This window comes from Manacus vitellinus, unplaced genomic scaffold (assembly GCF_001715985.3).
Source record: "Manacus vitellinus isolate BGI_N305 unplaced genomic scaffold, ASM171598v3 scaffold_42_pilon, whole genome shotgun sequence".
Taxonomy (NCBI): Eukaryota; Metazoa; Chordata; class Aves; order Passeriformes; family Pipridae; genus Manacus; species Manacus vitellinus.
The window spans coordinates 3,386,087-3,402,133 of record NW_021940553.1 but is presented as its reverse complement, the minus strand read 5'-3'; the positions used below and the strand labels follow the sequence as shown (position 1 = coordinate 3,402,133).

Here is a 16,047-nt window from a genome sequence, read left to right as displayed (position 1 = left end):
TGGTTCTGCTTTTCAACTAGAATATCAAGCAGATTATATCGGTGTTAGGGTTATGTCCTTTGGAAATGGTTTATTGCCCCCTATATTTACATAGATACAAAACTATTTCACAGGAATCTACAGAAATGAAAAACAGCTGAAATTATTATTCTACTCCCATACCTATGCTTAAAATGGGCAACGAAAAGTTAAAAAGATTATAAATATTTTGGTAGCCCCTGGGTCATTGTCATCTTGTCCATAATACTGAAAGTGATGGGCTTCTGGGATTACAAAGACAATGATGCTATTTGCAAAGACCCCTCCATTTCACAACCCCCACCCTATCCATTTGTATTAGGAGAGCTTTTAGAAAAAGCTCCATCAAAGGCAAGGAGATACAGCATTAATTCTGTCAACACTACCTTCTTATAACTTGGGTAAATTGGCACAGTTAAGTATCACAGTCACTGCCACCACAATTTCACACTATAAAAAACATAGAGAATAGACTAAGTAGTGCAGGAATATCAGAAAAAAATAGGTAGGTATTTATTAGATTATTATGTCCACATGAAACAAAAGAAATAATAGACCTTGTCTTAAAGCTCAACTGGAGAACGGTAAACTCGGTAGATTGGTTAACATTGGAAATCTGTGGATTACCATTTAAATACACCATGGAACTTTTTTTTTTTTGTTATTTCCAGACAATATTACCCTCTCAGTGATTTCTACAGAAACCCTCATTGATTTAAGATGCCTAAAGACAAATAAAGCTACAGGTAGGCAGAAGCAGTTATTTCCAAAGAAGAACAGAAAAATGTGGCACCAGTGTGCCCATTGATGTTCAGGACAGTCCATGAGTTCCATAAACAAGATACAAATTGCTGAGGAATGAAAGTGGCCCAAAATGTATGGCACAAAGGAAAGGCAATAAATTGATATCCAGAGAGATCAGTGACCTCAGACCGAGCTGAAAAGCTATGTTTAATTTTCTGCTTTGCCACTCAGCCAGTATGAATGCACATTTCATATGTAGACTGGTGGTTTTTTTTTTTCATTCTTTCTGCACCATCTACTGCTGTGTTTACTGTGAGAAACAAAATTCTGACTAAATAGATCACTGTTCTGCTCTAAGATGATAACTTCCCCATGACACAAAGCATCTGTTTGTGCCTAGCTCCTCAGGGCTTTCGAGAAACAACATTTCCTCTGGTTACTCCTGCCATCAGCATAGTTTTCCCCCTGGCTGTGCTCATTTCAGACCACCTTATTTTTTTTTAGCAAGATGGTCTAAATAGTAAAAATATGCCTACCACTGGATATATAAAAACCCATGAGATTAATTCTGTTTGTTGAGACCAGGGACTCAAAAGTAGTAAAAAAAATCTCAACAGTATAAATTTTTTTAGTATATTGACTTTTTAAAATCTATTAATTTTTTATTACAGGTGTGATAACAAACGACACCTTCTATTTTCATTTTTTTGATTTTGCATCGAATTTTGAGGAGTCATACCACAAATTTATCCAAGATGAAACACACATACTTGGTCCAAGATTATACTCTTCTGTTTACTACGTTTTAGAGCATGAAAATTAATAAGCCTTTCTCAGAATGTCCTCAGCATGTTCTGAGAGACAGAAGTGCCAAACAGATAAAAAGTTGCACTTCTGGTTCTGCCTCTAGCCAGCCGGGTGAGTTTGAATTCATCATTGCATTTCTCTGTTCTCTATTTCCCTCTCTTCTCCTGTTTAGAGTGTTGGTTTTACCGAGTAGCAGCTCTCTCTTGCTCAAGGAGACCTTCATCCTGATTAGGTCCTCAAGGCATTCCCGCAGTAGGTACTTACAATGCATCACAAGCTTTCCTTCTCTTTATGATTATCTATTATTCATATTGTGGTGGTGTCTAGAGACCAATAAATTGAGATTATGACAAGATACAATATATGGATAAATACTGATGGCAGGTGGATAGGTCATATAATAAAGATGGGTGTAAGTACGTAGCTTAATGGTGCCAGTAACTAATAATGTTCTTCTTTTCCAATTAGATTTAATGATTATTATTTTTTTCCTGAGTGAAGCAAATGAATTTGCAGAAATTCTATAGTAGTTTTGCCTTCTTTAGAGTTGACAACGTTATATTTAACAATTTTCTGGACAGTTTTAAAATTACTGGTGGCATGAAGAGTTTATGCATTTTTGATCATTATAAAAATTAACATCCAGGAAAATGGATGTTAAAATAAAAAGAAATACTGCCATTAGATGATCTGTTTAGTAACACAGCAATATTGTAGGGGTTAAATCTGAGTTTGAAATATTTGAAAAGTTCAAAGAAAATAAAAATTTGTTTTGGATTACAGGGTTGGAAGATTTTTATTTTTTTTTCCTTATGCAATTTTTGTAAATGTTGATGTTTTTTTAGTGACTTTCCCACATATTGAGCCCAGACTCTTGCCATCTTCTGCCTGTTATAACTAAATATTACACATGGATAGTCCCCATAAATGCAAGGACTTTTTTATTATAAGTAAAGCTAAGTAATAAAGACATTTAAATGAATAAACATGCAGTTCTGACAATTGGTCAGCATTTAAAGTATATTTCAGTGTATTATAGATTAATGTGAATAATTTTTATTACCAAAGTTTATAAAATAGGTAGACTCAATGAAGTTTAGCTGAGGATGTAATCCCAGAGCACAACTGTAGTGTGTTAAATTGAGTACTCACTTGATGTCTCTAGAGAAGTCCAACTAAGACTTTATTGTGGAAAATAGTACTAAAATAACAAAACTTAAAAAACCAAAGCCCTCCAGACCGGGGTTTTCACATTATTTTAGTATTTTGAAAGTTTGTTTTCTATCTTACTGTGTTTTTTTTCATATTCTGTGATTACAGTAGCACAAGTAACACAATAATAGTTACAGCACATGAATCCACAACTCTCTTGTTGAAAGATTTTGTACAAAATACCTATGATAATACCATGACACAGTTTAATTGTCATAAAAAAATTAATCTGTAGTCTAAAGTTTGCAAATCTTGTTTCTATCTAAGGGCTATTTAAGAGCAGCCTCTCACTGTCTGACAATCTCAAATAGGCAGGGAGATTGAAAGGGGTGAAGGAGAGAATTATCTCTACTCACCTATAGTTGGGTCATGATAGTCAGGGAACCGATGGCTTATGAACTGCATTGTCATTGCTGGAGAGAGAAAGACAGAGGGAAGAAAAAAGAATGATATATTTAGACAGATACAGGGGAATGAACAAGCAGATAATTCACTCATACAAGTATCAGCTCAGAAAGTGAGTCCAAAGTTTGTTTTATATCTACTTCTGCATTACAGTGATGACAGAGAACTAATAAATGGAGAAAAATATGAATCAAACTTTTTTATTTGTCTTAATTTCTTCCTTTTTAAACTTCATTATATCAATTTATGTATTAAAATGTTAAATCTTATCAGTACTTGGTAAATACTGATAATTGGATATTGCATATGTATGAAAATTGCCATTACAAAAACCTAAAATATTATTTACAAAGCTGATTTATAAACTTTTCATAGTGCTACAAAATGCTACTCACTGCAGTGCCTCATTTGATTTCTGCTCTATTTAGGAATTCATTACACTTGATGCAACAGATGAAGGCTTCTTTTAACACCTTTCTTCTGAAGAGATTTTTTATTCCTGAATATTACCTGCTCTCAGAAATTTTAGGAAAGTTACATGAGACTTCAGGAAAACTGCATTCTGTCATTTTGAAAAGGTGACATGGTGAAAGTGAAGTTCCAATTTATGTAGAAAGACAGAAACTTTCATATCCTGTTCATCATGTCCTTTCCACCATATCCTGTACAACGTGACATTAGAAGTTCATTGATTTTCAATAACCATGAAAGGAAATTTGGGTACTCAGTGACCACGGTAATATCATCAGTAATCAGAACAACCTGAGAGGTTATGTTATCTTTGTTTTTTTTCTCAGGAGTTTAAATTTCAGGCCATTGGAAAAAGAAATATATCTACCAAACACAGAAAACTGGGAATAAAACATTTCCAAAATTGAAATCAGTGAATTCTAATTAAATGGGGGGATAGGAAGGGCTAAACAGAATTTTAAAAATATTGCTTGATTTTTAAGCCAATTCTTTTCTTTTTCCTTTTTTTTTTTTATACCAGCATTACAATTTCTCTATAGCTACTAAATGGATATTAGCTTAAAAAAGTACTCCACCTGAAAGATAATTATTAGTCAAAACACATCAAATCCAACATGAGATTTGGTCTTTTGCTTTGACCATCTCTGTTACTTTCAACAGCAGAAGTTTTGAACAAGAGATGAGACATTTTAAAAAAATCTGTGCATAAATACACCCATTTTTTGGACAGTGTTGTTTTATTTTAATGTTTGCCTTCCTCATATTTTTAAGAAACAGGGCTTAAGGAGATAGTTTTGTGCAATGATACAGGAGTATTAAACATTTATTACCATGTTAATAAATTATTACATCTTTAGTGTAGACAAATATAAATGCTAAGAAGTAGCATTATAAATTCATAGTTACCCAGAGAGGGTAACTGCGTAAGAAAAAACTCATTCAGTCTATACATATTATAGGGGAATAAATCTATGTGCAGTGACACTCATGTCTTCTATATTATCTGTTGTCAGATGCATTACTTTTAAGTACTGTGCATGTTTGGACACTTTTATTTCCAGGACACCTGTTTTTTTTTTTAGTCATGACAGATTTTTAGGCGCCTCCATCTGATTACTGCTAGTGGTTCATGAAGAATAAATTTATGTCTAATGTAATCTGCCTACTTTGCTCTTAGAAGCTGAGGCAGCTAGCAGAAATGCTCTTCATATGGTTCATGCCTACACTTTTCCAGCTTTCTGAGGCCATGTACCACAGATGAATTCAATTTGTTTCACTACCAGCTGCTTTTTCTTGCCAAGCATTCTTTTTTTTAAAAAAAAAAACAAAACAAAAAAACAAAAAACAACAAAAAAAAAAAAAAAAAAAAAAAAAAAAAAAAAAAAAAAAAAAAAAAAAAAAACCAACAAACCAACACAAAACCCCAAACTACTCTATATCTAATCTCTTTCTCTTTTCTTTTGGAGCTGTGTCTGTGTCACAAAATCTGTTGTTACCACTGAAACAGAGGAAAGCCAGAACTCAGAGTAAACATTTTTCCTCTCTCCTGAGGCAGCCCCAAATCAATACGTCATTTGTATCCTCATCAAATCCACAGGAACTGAGAGGACTGAAATAATTTGAAAGCATGATATTGTATTAAACACTAAATTTTCTACTGCAATGTGCAAAAGTGGAAGAGTTCAAAAGGCATGTGGATGTGACACCTGGGGACATGGTTTAGTGGAGGCCTTGGCAGTGCTGGGTTAATAGTTGGACTTGGTCTTAGAGATCTTGCCAATCTAAATGGCTCTATGATTCTATGATTATACATAAATTTAATCTGAAGAGGCATAGAATTTGAGAAAGGTTTTCAGGAAAGTATTCTAAGTAATGAAATGAGAACTCCTCACAGTCATCTGGCCAGGACAATGGTGAATAAAACTTCCTTTTCCATACCTTTTGTCCCTCAACTTCTTCCACAACAGTCCTTTGTCAAAGGCTCCTCCTAACCAAAGGAAGTTCTTTGGCCTCTTCAGTCCTTATCACCTCTTGCACAGGGATTTAACGCCCTTTCCCAGAAAAAGGATTCAGAAGGAATTGAGGGACACCGATTTTTTTTTTTCAATCATTTAATTACAATGTAAAATAAGGAAACTGGGGTATAAGCGGTGGGAATTACAACCCATCTTCCCTTGTGTGTTCTTTAAAATAAGAACACACAAAAGTCTTTAAAATAAAACTTTGCATTTTCTGTTAAACCCTACTGCATAAGAGTGCAGCAAGTATTTTCAGAGAGCTGTAGCTGGACACCTCCTCTAAGGGAAAGAACAACTGGTTTTTGGCTACAAACAAACCCTTTATTCCACGAGAATGGAGGACAAAGAAGTCTCAAAACGTCAGGTCCGTTGTACAAAACCAGTTGAGTCCAGTTGTACCTAGTATTCCACAGACTTGGCTGCTGGATGGGCAGAAATTAGTCCCGGGTGAGGGTCAGAAGTTCGTGGAATGCTTCCCAGAGGAAAAGAACATTCAATCACCACTGGCATGAAACCACACAGCTCAGCTGAAGCCTTGGGAATTAGACCTGCTTATAACCTTCCCTATCTGGGCTGTCCAGCAGGAGAGCTGCCTCAGCTGGAATATACTGGCTTCTTCATTGGTACTAACATCAGCTCCAAATTAATTTTCCAGAGTGAATTAATTTTGAAAACTAATACAAAAATGGTATCAGTATTTCATGGTGCTTGATAAAAACACTCTCCTTGGTTCCTTGGGTTTTCCTCATCTTCTTTTCCACGTAAATTAACACTCACACAGAACAAAGCCAAGCTGCCATTTGGATATTTTTGTGACCATTTTCCTCTGAAAATCTAAATAATACTGCAACAAATTCGTACAGATCTATAAATTAGGGACTCTTAACTCTAATTTATGCCGCACACAAAGCACTGTATCAAAATGTGTCTTTAAAGCAGGATATGAAAACAGCATAAATTGATAAGACTGATATTTGAATAAATGTATATAAATGTAAAAGCAAAGTAAGGTAAGAAATGGTTAAAAAAACCAAACCCTTTTAATCCATAGCAGATATTGTGACACATTTTGAATTGCAAGTTGCCTGAAAATTTTTAATGAATATTTTATGACAGTGTGAAAATCATTTCATTTAAATGGGACATGTACATCACACAGCAGCTATGATAAGTAAAAGGATCATTGTTTCAGATGAACAGTGTCTTCTTTATATCCATCTGTGGCTAAGCAAGTGCAGGTTGTCTCATCTGAATAAATATAAGCCTCATATGCATGAGTAACTATGCAACTTTAAAGTTCTCTTGTGTTTTTAAAACAAGAAATGGATTCATGTCCTGCATTCAATTTTTATTGTTTCCATACTTGCTTATCTAATGTTCATTAACTATCTTGAAAGGTATACATGATACCTATGTTGGCACTGAAATATATGTATTTTCTATGAATAATAAACTTAGTCTTGTCTTCTAGTTTCAATATAATTCCTAAATCCTTCCTAATAATATTTTATTTACCCCTGAGTAGGAAATGCCATGCTTAAAAAAAGGCTGATGCTGTATTATTTATTCTGAAACATGCTTTTGATCAGTGCAAAAATACTAAATTTTGTGTAAAGAAGGTACTAACTTTGAAGAATACATATGCTTGAGTGGGCTCACAAGACAATAGCAAAAGGGCTTTGAAACTCCTGCAGCTGCGAGAGCAGAGACAATAGAATCCCAACGTCCTTCTAATTTGTTCTAAGTTTGATTTATACCAACAACTTTAAAAGCAATCCTATACTTATTTTTCAAGGTTGGAGAGTATGTTGCAAGCTTACACAATATTCTTTATGGTAATTGTATCCCTGATGTGAATATCTCATCCTGACCTTCTTATCCCTCTTTATTGACCCAAGAACTTCCACATATCCATGTTCTTATGGGTGCTGCTGCAATACTATAACAAACCCATTTCCGAAAGAATCTTTACCACCATCACAAAATCCTACACTTGAAATAGTCTAACAAAATTATCATTGTAGCTGCAACTCATGGGTCAGTGATTCCATATGGTTGATTCATACTATTTTAATTTAGATCCACTCTTCCAATGAATTTTTGACTTGTGTTTTTGCAAATATTGGGGTTTTAATGAGACTGGCAGAGAAGATGGGTTTAAAAAAAAATATAATATGGTAAGGTCAGTAGATTTGATCATGAAGTTCATGATCATATAGCTCATTAAGTTTTTGAGGTTTAGTTCCTGAAATTCATGAGCATATAGGTATTATTAGCATAAAGAAGGTGGCAAAGAAAGTACAGAGACTAAAACAGAAGAGTAGATCCTATTGACAAAGTATGAACCAGAGGCACTGGCATGGAAAAAGAAGGGATAAATATGTTTTATTTAAAAATTTAAGAGGTAACCTTGCCTTTATCTATCTATTTATAAAACTTTCTAAAAATGTGGTCAGGGCATGTTGAACATAGCTGATTTTATTATTTTCATGAAGTGTTTGTATACCACTAAATACGTAAAAATGTTATGATATAATAATCTATTTCAGCAACCAGACAAGCATTACATTGCTACTGTTTAATCTCTGAAATTCTGGACCATTTGAACAGTTCTTGTCTTTCCGATGGTTTCATACCCACAAGATCTTAGGTACCATCTTCTAAAACGTGATCTTTTCAAAAGCTCACACCTGAAGACTGGAATGTTGACTTCTGCTTCATTAGCTTGGAAAAAAATTTCTATTTCATTAGCTTGGAAAAAATTACAAATACCCTTATAACTAACTCTGAATTTTTAGATTGACTCCTCAAATAAAAAGTTATTTGCAATCATTCTTCTGCCCACGGAATCTTTACCAATAGAACTTGTAATAGCAAAACATGTTCTGTAACACAATCTCCTGCATAGTTTGGGACAGTTTTTACCCACTTTTTTTGCTAAAGTGGTGGGTGTTTTTTTCATCTATTGAAGCTGAAGACCACAACAAAGACCAGAACAAAAATCAACACACAAACCCCCAATACATATAAATTTTAACCAGAAAAAAACCCCTCAAGTTATTAGGACAACCAGAACAGAAACAGGAAACTCTTCCTTGTCCACTGAATCACTACAAATGGATCCATCCACTAGCTTGGGTTGACTTGGTCATAGCTGTATCAAAAGCAGTGTGACCAGCAGGGCAAAGGAGAGAATTCTCCCACTCTACTGTGGTCATCTGAGACACCACATGGAACACTGTGGTTGCATCCAACCCAAACCATTTTGTATTTCCATAATGATGTGAAAGCACTGCTCAGGCTTCCATGGTTCCAAGAAAAATCATTTCCTTCACCTCCAAGGCCTACCCATCTTCTATTTGCTTTTGTCAGTTCTGGCTTTCCCTGTCTTACATTCCATTTCCTCACTGGGAATCCACACTTGTTTGCCAGGAAGGGCACAGTCTGTCTTTCCATCCAGAGTCCCAAACATATCTCTCATTTTCTTGTTAAAAAGCATAGCACATAAAAACACAGGGGAAACATATTAATGTAAGTATCAAGAGAAAAACAAAGCAAAGCTAAGCCAAATATTAACAGTTATAGTAATTGAAATAAGGGAGTTAGTTTTGTTCTTCATACTCTGGAACTAGAGAAAGGCTTGTTAACATAATTTTGTGATGTTTATCACTGTAAAGTAAGAGCAGAATGTAACCAAAATGGGTTGAAGTGGAGTTAGTGGTGACAGAGCAAAGCAGAAAACAGCTTTCTCTGGGGAATATTCACAGTTTTATAATTCCTCTTCTTGCATCAGAATGAAACAAAGGACTTGATGCAGAAATCTATATGTTGAGGCAATATGTGCCCCAAGAGTAAAAAAAAAGCAGACAAGTAGAATAAAAGCCTCAGAAAGAAAAGATAGAAAAAAAATCTTTTGTTTTAATACTCATCTTGAATGAACAAATAAAAATCACTAATCTTAGAGAATCTCTCAACCTGCTCTTTCTTACAAGTGTTAGATGTAAAGATATGAGTTCTCACTATTTCCCTTCAAGGAGTCATTAGTGAAACAAGGGCATTTAGTAGGTACTGGTTACATCTTTCCAGCATAGACTGAAGTTTGAACAGACAAACTGTGCAAAAATTCATCCTAGACTTGAGAAACTTTCAGGAAAAACTTAGTTCAGCAAAAGTACTCCCACTGCAGAAAAGTTTCACTCATTCTGAATCAGCATGTTCTAGTGAAAAATGGCTGTACTAAAAACTTCTGTCTACCATTAATATCTACATCCAAACTCAGCTCCTGGTGCACTACTGGAAGGCAGAACAGAGTGTGTTGTAAAATTTATGCTAAAAAATCTGTTTGGTATTTAAGGAAATAGGGAAGTAGATGAGAGTTGCATTTATTTCCCATATAAGAGACATCATCATAATGTGATACAAATTAACAATAATGACAAGGTAGATTGCTACCACTTACGAATCATTTCTTCTGTAGTATACCCCTGATCCCTTCCCGAAAATCTCCCACAAAAATACTGAACATTCCCTATCCTTCTTAGCTTATGTGCCATGACAAGATGCATTAATAAACAGAAATGACTGCTGGTAAATGCTGCCATTAGTGCATTTACCCACTGTGTTTCTTCCATCAAGTTAAAATCAGAGAGAAAACTTAATGTGTCTTCTATGGCTCTTCAGTTAGAAAATCCAATGGCAACTTCAGCCTTCCATTAGTGAGCAATCCAAAATGTAATGACATAAAAAGGTTTTAAACCAGGCTCCAAGATAATGTGAATTTTAAACCAGAATGCATTAAATAAAGCTAGAAAGATTCAATTTTCACATATTATTGCGGAGAAGAATAGAGCCAATCTTGAAGCATTGCAAATAGGCACGTTTCAATTAAAGTCAATGGATAAATCTCCTCATTTTACAAAGGGAGTACAGCAAACAGGAGAGAAATATAGGGTAGTTCTTAATACGAGTGGGCCCTGGCTTGCAGCTACCAGCCTCAAGTATCATTAGCTCACTGAGAAAAAGACTTTCAAGAAAGGATAAAGTCGTTTCGTTCGACGGGAAAAAAAACTCTCAGAAACCACATTTATTTCTCTCCCTTTTTTTAACTGCTGACATGTTTCCATGTAATGATAACTTGAGAGGCTCAGATGTGGTTTACTGCTGTTTCAGGTAGTGGTAAATTGACATTGTTTGCGGGTTTCCTAACATAAACTAGTGGTTAGCTCCTGTGATACCTTCCATGTTAAATTACACCCCATACATCAAGCAGTGATGAATTGGCAGTGACAGCATCTGTATTTTCTTGTGAGTGGGAGAATAGTTGCTGTTCTGTAATGTGGTACCAACTTTTCTGTACATCAAACCTGTGGTCTGGAAAATTGATGACACATCAAAAGAGGAGGATACAACTCTTCCATTTAATCACCCACAGAAGTCTTATTCAGGGTTAAAATAGAGCCCAGTTTTCATTTATTCTTTCCTTATCACTGCTACATTTTCTCAATACGTCAGTTACACTGAAAAGAGGATACATCCAGATTCACAGATGCTGTTGGCACCCAGTTCCCTTCCACTAAACAGGATTTAAGTGCTTATCTGTCCATGCTGATCTGAACAACAACCTTTTGTCTTTCTCTCAAAAAATCGTATATCTTTTTGAAATTTTGTAGAATCATACAGTCATTTAAGTTGGAAAAGCCACCTTACTTCATTGACTCCATCTGTTCCCCCTCACTGCCAAGGTCACCGCTAACCCGTGTCCCCAAGTGCCTTCAAATTCCTCCAGAGATGGTGACTCCACCACTGCCCCGGGCAGTCTGTGCCAGGGCTGGACAACCCTTTCAGTGAAGAATTTTTTCCTGATATCCAATCTAAGAACCAACTGGAGTGCTGGGCCCAGAGAGTGGTGGTGAATGGTGCTGCACCTAGTTGGCTGCCAGTCACTAGTGGTGTCCCCCAGGGATCAATGTCGGGCCCAGTTCTCTTTAATATCTTTATTGGTGGTTTAGATGAGGAGATTGAGTCCATCATCAGCAAATTTGCAGATGACACCAAGTTGGGGGGAAGCATCAATCAGCTGGAAGGCAGGAGGGCTCTGCAGAGGGACCTGGACAGGCTGGAGAGTTGGGCTGATTCCAACGGGATGAGGTTCAACCAGGCCAAGTGCCGGGTCCTGCACTTTGGCCACAACAACCCCCTGCAGCACTACAGGCTGGGGACAGAGTGGCTGGAGAGCAACCAGGCAGAGAGGGACCTGGGAGTCTAGATGGACAGGAAGCTGAACATGAGCCAGAGTGTGCCCAGGTGGCCAAGAAGGCCAATGGATCCTGGCCTGGATCAGGAACAGTGTGGCCAGCAGGTCCAGGGAAGTGATTCTTCCCCTGTACTCAGCCCTGGTGAGGCCACACCTGCAGTGCTGTGTCCAGTTCTGGGCCCCTCAGGTCAGGAAGGACATGGAGGGGCTGGAGCAGGGCCAGAGGAGAGCAACAAGGCTGGTGAAGGGACCTGAGCACAAGTCCTGTGAGGAGAGGCTGAGGGAGCTGGGGCTGTTCGGCCTGGAGAAGAGGAGGCTCAGGGGAGACCTCATCACTCTCTACAACTCCATGAAAGGAGGTTGTGCCAGGGGGGGGTTGGTCTCTTCTCCCAGGCAGCTCTCGGTAAGACAAGACGGCACGATCTTAAACTGTGCCAGGGGAGGTCTAGGTTGGATATCAGGAAGAAATTCTTTACAGAGAGGGTAATCAGGCATTGGAATGGGCTGCCCAGGGAAGTGGTGGATTTGCCGTCACTGGAGGTTTTTAAGATGAGACTGGATGGGGCACTTAGTGCCATGGTCTAGTAACCACAGCAGTAGTGGATCAAGGGTTGGACTTGATGATCTCAGAGGTCCCTTCCAACCTGGCTGATTCTATGATTCTATGACTGTAAATCTTCCCCAGCACAACATGAGGCTGTTTCTTCTTAGCCTGTAACTTGTTACCTGTAAGAAGAGACTGAAACACACCCAGCCACAACTTCCTTTCAGGTGGTTGTGGAGAGATTGATGATTATTGTTGATGACTAAAGTAATGATCTTGTTTCCTGTTGCTGAATGAACTTTCATTGAAATGAAAATAATTTGAGAAAAAATTGGTATGGATGAAATTAAAGAGAGGATACCAAACCAAATAAGAGTGAATTTACTGGTTTAGATTGATGGTTTTAAAATTATTTTAGGTATGAAACTGATTTACTAATATTACTGTTAAATATTTTATAATAAATAACATATATTTTCATTTCTACTATAGATTATACCATTTATAGGCAATTTTTCATCACTTTTTTTTTTTAAGTTTCTATTCATTAGAGTAGCTTAATACTCTGGTTTTCTGCTTCAATGTAAAATCCAAACAAAATATAAAATATTGTATTTTGCTCTGAAATTCTCTCATCCATTTTTTTAATATCTGACATATTTTTTCCAGTAATAAAAATGGTATTCAAATCATATTTAAAGGAAGCAGACTAAGAAAGGACATAACATTTCTGAAGATACACCTAAAGCCAGAAAACTCACACCGGAATGTTGCTAAAATAAAAAAAAATATTTGAATTAATCAAAGACATTTGATCGTTCCCAGAATGCTTTCCTCAACAATTTATTTCCTACTCATATATTTAAATTTATTTTTATCTTAGTGGATTTATTTATCCCAGTGGAGCTAAATACCACATCATTTGCATTATATGAGTTGAAAAGTGTTCTTCACCACTGATGTGACTTTGAACTAAACATATTTTCCTTGTCATATCTCAGAGACGTTTTCTCTCTCTGCTAATTAGGCAACACTTCACAATGAAGTCAAATCTGCCACGTTATCTCTTACACCAACATGGGTTCTTAATGTCTTTGCTGCTATACCAAAAGCATTTCTGTAAGATTAGGAAAGGCTGAGGCTTTTTGGTTGGTGGGGCTGTGTACTCTCTTTGCACACACACATGAACACACACAAATCAAAAAGCCTTGTTATTTATGAACTGTTACCCAAACAGCAAATCAAACCTTTGAGAAAGCCTGGAACTGGGGAAAACAAGGTCTTCTGGATGAAGAAGTTCTTCAGCACCATTTAAAACATGGTTATATTCATAGAATTAGAAAATGATTTGGGTTTAAAGGGACCTTAAATACCATCTCTTTCCAATGCCCACCATGGGCAAGAACATCAGACCAGGTTGCTCCAAGTCCCATCCAACCTGGCCCAGAAATTTTAGACACCCTGGAACAGACATCCTACAGTTCTATATAACCTTAGCACCTAAATATTTCAGAAGATGGAGTTAATTGAGAAGAAGAAAGATTCTAGAACAAGAAAACAACGTGTGATTTGGAAACAAAACAATGGGGAACAATGACCTATCTCAGGGGACAGTATTGGCCCTATGCTTTTTGTCACTTTTACTTTATATAGACAGTAATCACTGTAAAACTAAGAAGAAGACTTATGTGATTGTGTCATTCTAGGGAGAAATGTTTTTAGTTTTTGACTGCTATCGGGACTTTATCTTTTGATTTTTCACTGACATCTTTTTTTGCCTCAGTTTCCAAACCTGCAAGAAAAACCAAGTCAAATCAGCAACATGGACCTAGAGCTCTGAGATTCACAGGATTGCTGTGTAAGAACTGGCTGTGAATACATTCATTTACTGTTCGCCTAAAACCAAGCTGCTAAAAGCATGAAATTTTTTTTAAGAGACTCGACAAATAGCTTCACCGTGAAGTTATCTGGATGAGAGGAGGCAGAAGACATGAGATCAAGCATCTTCACAAGACATACGAGTTACTGATAGGGGGGAGAAGAAAAGACTGCAAAGTACAAGGAGGATAAAGTGAAATAGCTACATGTCCTCTCATCCCCTTCCTACTCTCACAGTACAAACCTGACTGGAAGTTCACATCTGCCAAAAGCACATTCATATTGCTTGACACATGTACACGCTACGTTATGGTGATATATTGACAGCGGGCACAGTTACCAGACATGTTTGGGGGTGAAAGGTAGCACTTCAGGCACTAAAGGAAGTGATTTATTATAGCATTAGTGCACCACTGAAAAGGTCAGAAAGCTACAAAACACATACGAAAGTTCTAGAGGGCTGATTGTATTTTCACAGAGAAAACCTGCATTAGCCTATTCAGGCTTGCACCTTCAGTGTGAATATGAAATGTTAAAGCTCTCAATGCTACCAACATGGAAAGAGTTGACAAGGTTGTTTTTCATTTTTCCTACAGCTGGAAGGAGATGACTCATGACCCAGGAACACTTAGGCCCCCAGAACAGGGTGAGTTTCAGTCTTTCATTCTTCTGAGGGAAACTTACTTTCATGTATTTCATAATGCACTCTCTGCCCTTGATGTACTTGCCATTTATTCTGGTGTGAACTCAGCTGTCTCAGGGGTTTATGCTGCTATGTATCACCTCAGTTTGATGGCTGACAGAAGCCATAGTTGGTGACCCTAGACCTTTCCTAGACCTTTCCACCAAAAAACAGCAGCAGGTAAAAACCCCAATCAACTAAACCAAAAAAACCCACAATCTTCCAAAACTATCCCTCATCCCCCAAACAAGTAAGGAAATACTACGCAAAGTACTTATATGAGTCACAAAATCTTCCTCTAAATTTGTCTTGGGATTTCTGAAGTTTAATTAATAACACAATACATTGGAGTAAGACTGATGAATAAAAACCGTTCTCTGAAAAAAAATCCTTAGAATGAAAATGAACTTATTCATAAAATCCCATAAAAGACATGCACATATATAGCCATTTCTGTTTTTTCCTAGGTACTATAGAAACTTGTTCTACAATCAGATCTCCTTACAATACAAAGTTTTGCCCCAAGGTCAGGAGATTTACTTCTACTGCTCCATCATAGGACTAGGATTTATATTTTCCCAATCTGTACAATAATTATAACAATGAAATTTTGTCTTAGTGGTTAAATGCCATCATAACTGAGCTCCCTAAAGCTAAGGATTTGGGAGCTGGAAACAGCAGATGAAATATTTTAAGACTCTAATAAGCTTATGACTACCTAAAACACAAAGAAACACACACTTTTAGGTTATAACAACAGGAGGTGTTTCCTCGTGTATATAAAAAAGGACTTAGGAGGACTTTTAGGGGCTCAGTGAGGAAGACGATATTGAAGTACTCCACATGCCAACACTGTGCTGACACTGTGCTGTGCTGATTCAGAAATGAGTCAGCTCAGTTACCAGAAAAGAGGAGAATCAGGTTTTTTTTGAAGGTGCTTGCAATGATATAGATGTGACAGAATGACTCATCTGTCATCAGCATTTTAGTCAGCAAAGTCTTTGGCTCAATGGCA

At 36.7% G+C, this 16,047-nt stretch overlaps 1 protein-coding gene across 2 annotated transcripts in view; it reads right to left on the bottom strand.

Annotated features, from left to right (window-relative positions):
- RIT2 (Ras like without CAAX 2) overlaps window positions 1-16,047 on the bottom strand; it is a 172,572-nt gene that overhangs the window by 124,454 nt on the left and 32,071 nt on the right. For both annotated transcript variants that reach the window (XM_008928628.3, XM_025895774.1), the window contains exon 2: window positions 3,138-3,194. In XM_008928628.3, the coding sequence (XP_008926876.1) occupies window positions 3,138-3,194 (57 nt within the window). The remainder of the gene's footprint in view (window positions 1-3,137; window positions 3,195-16,047) is intronic.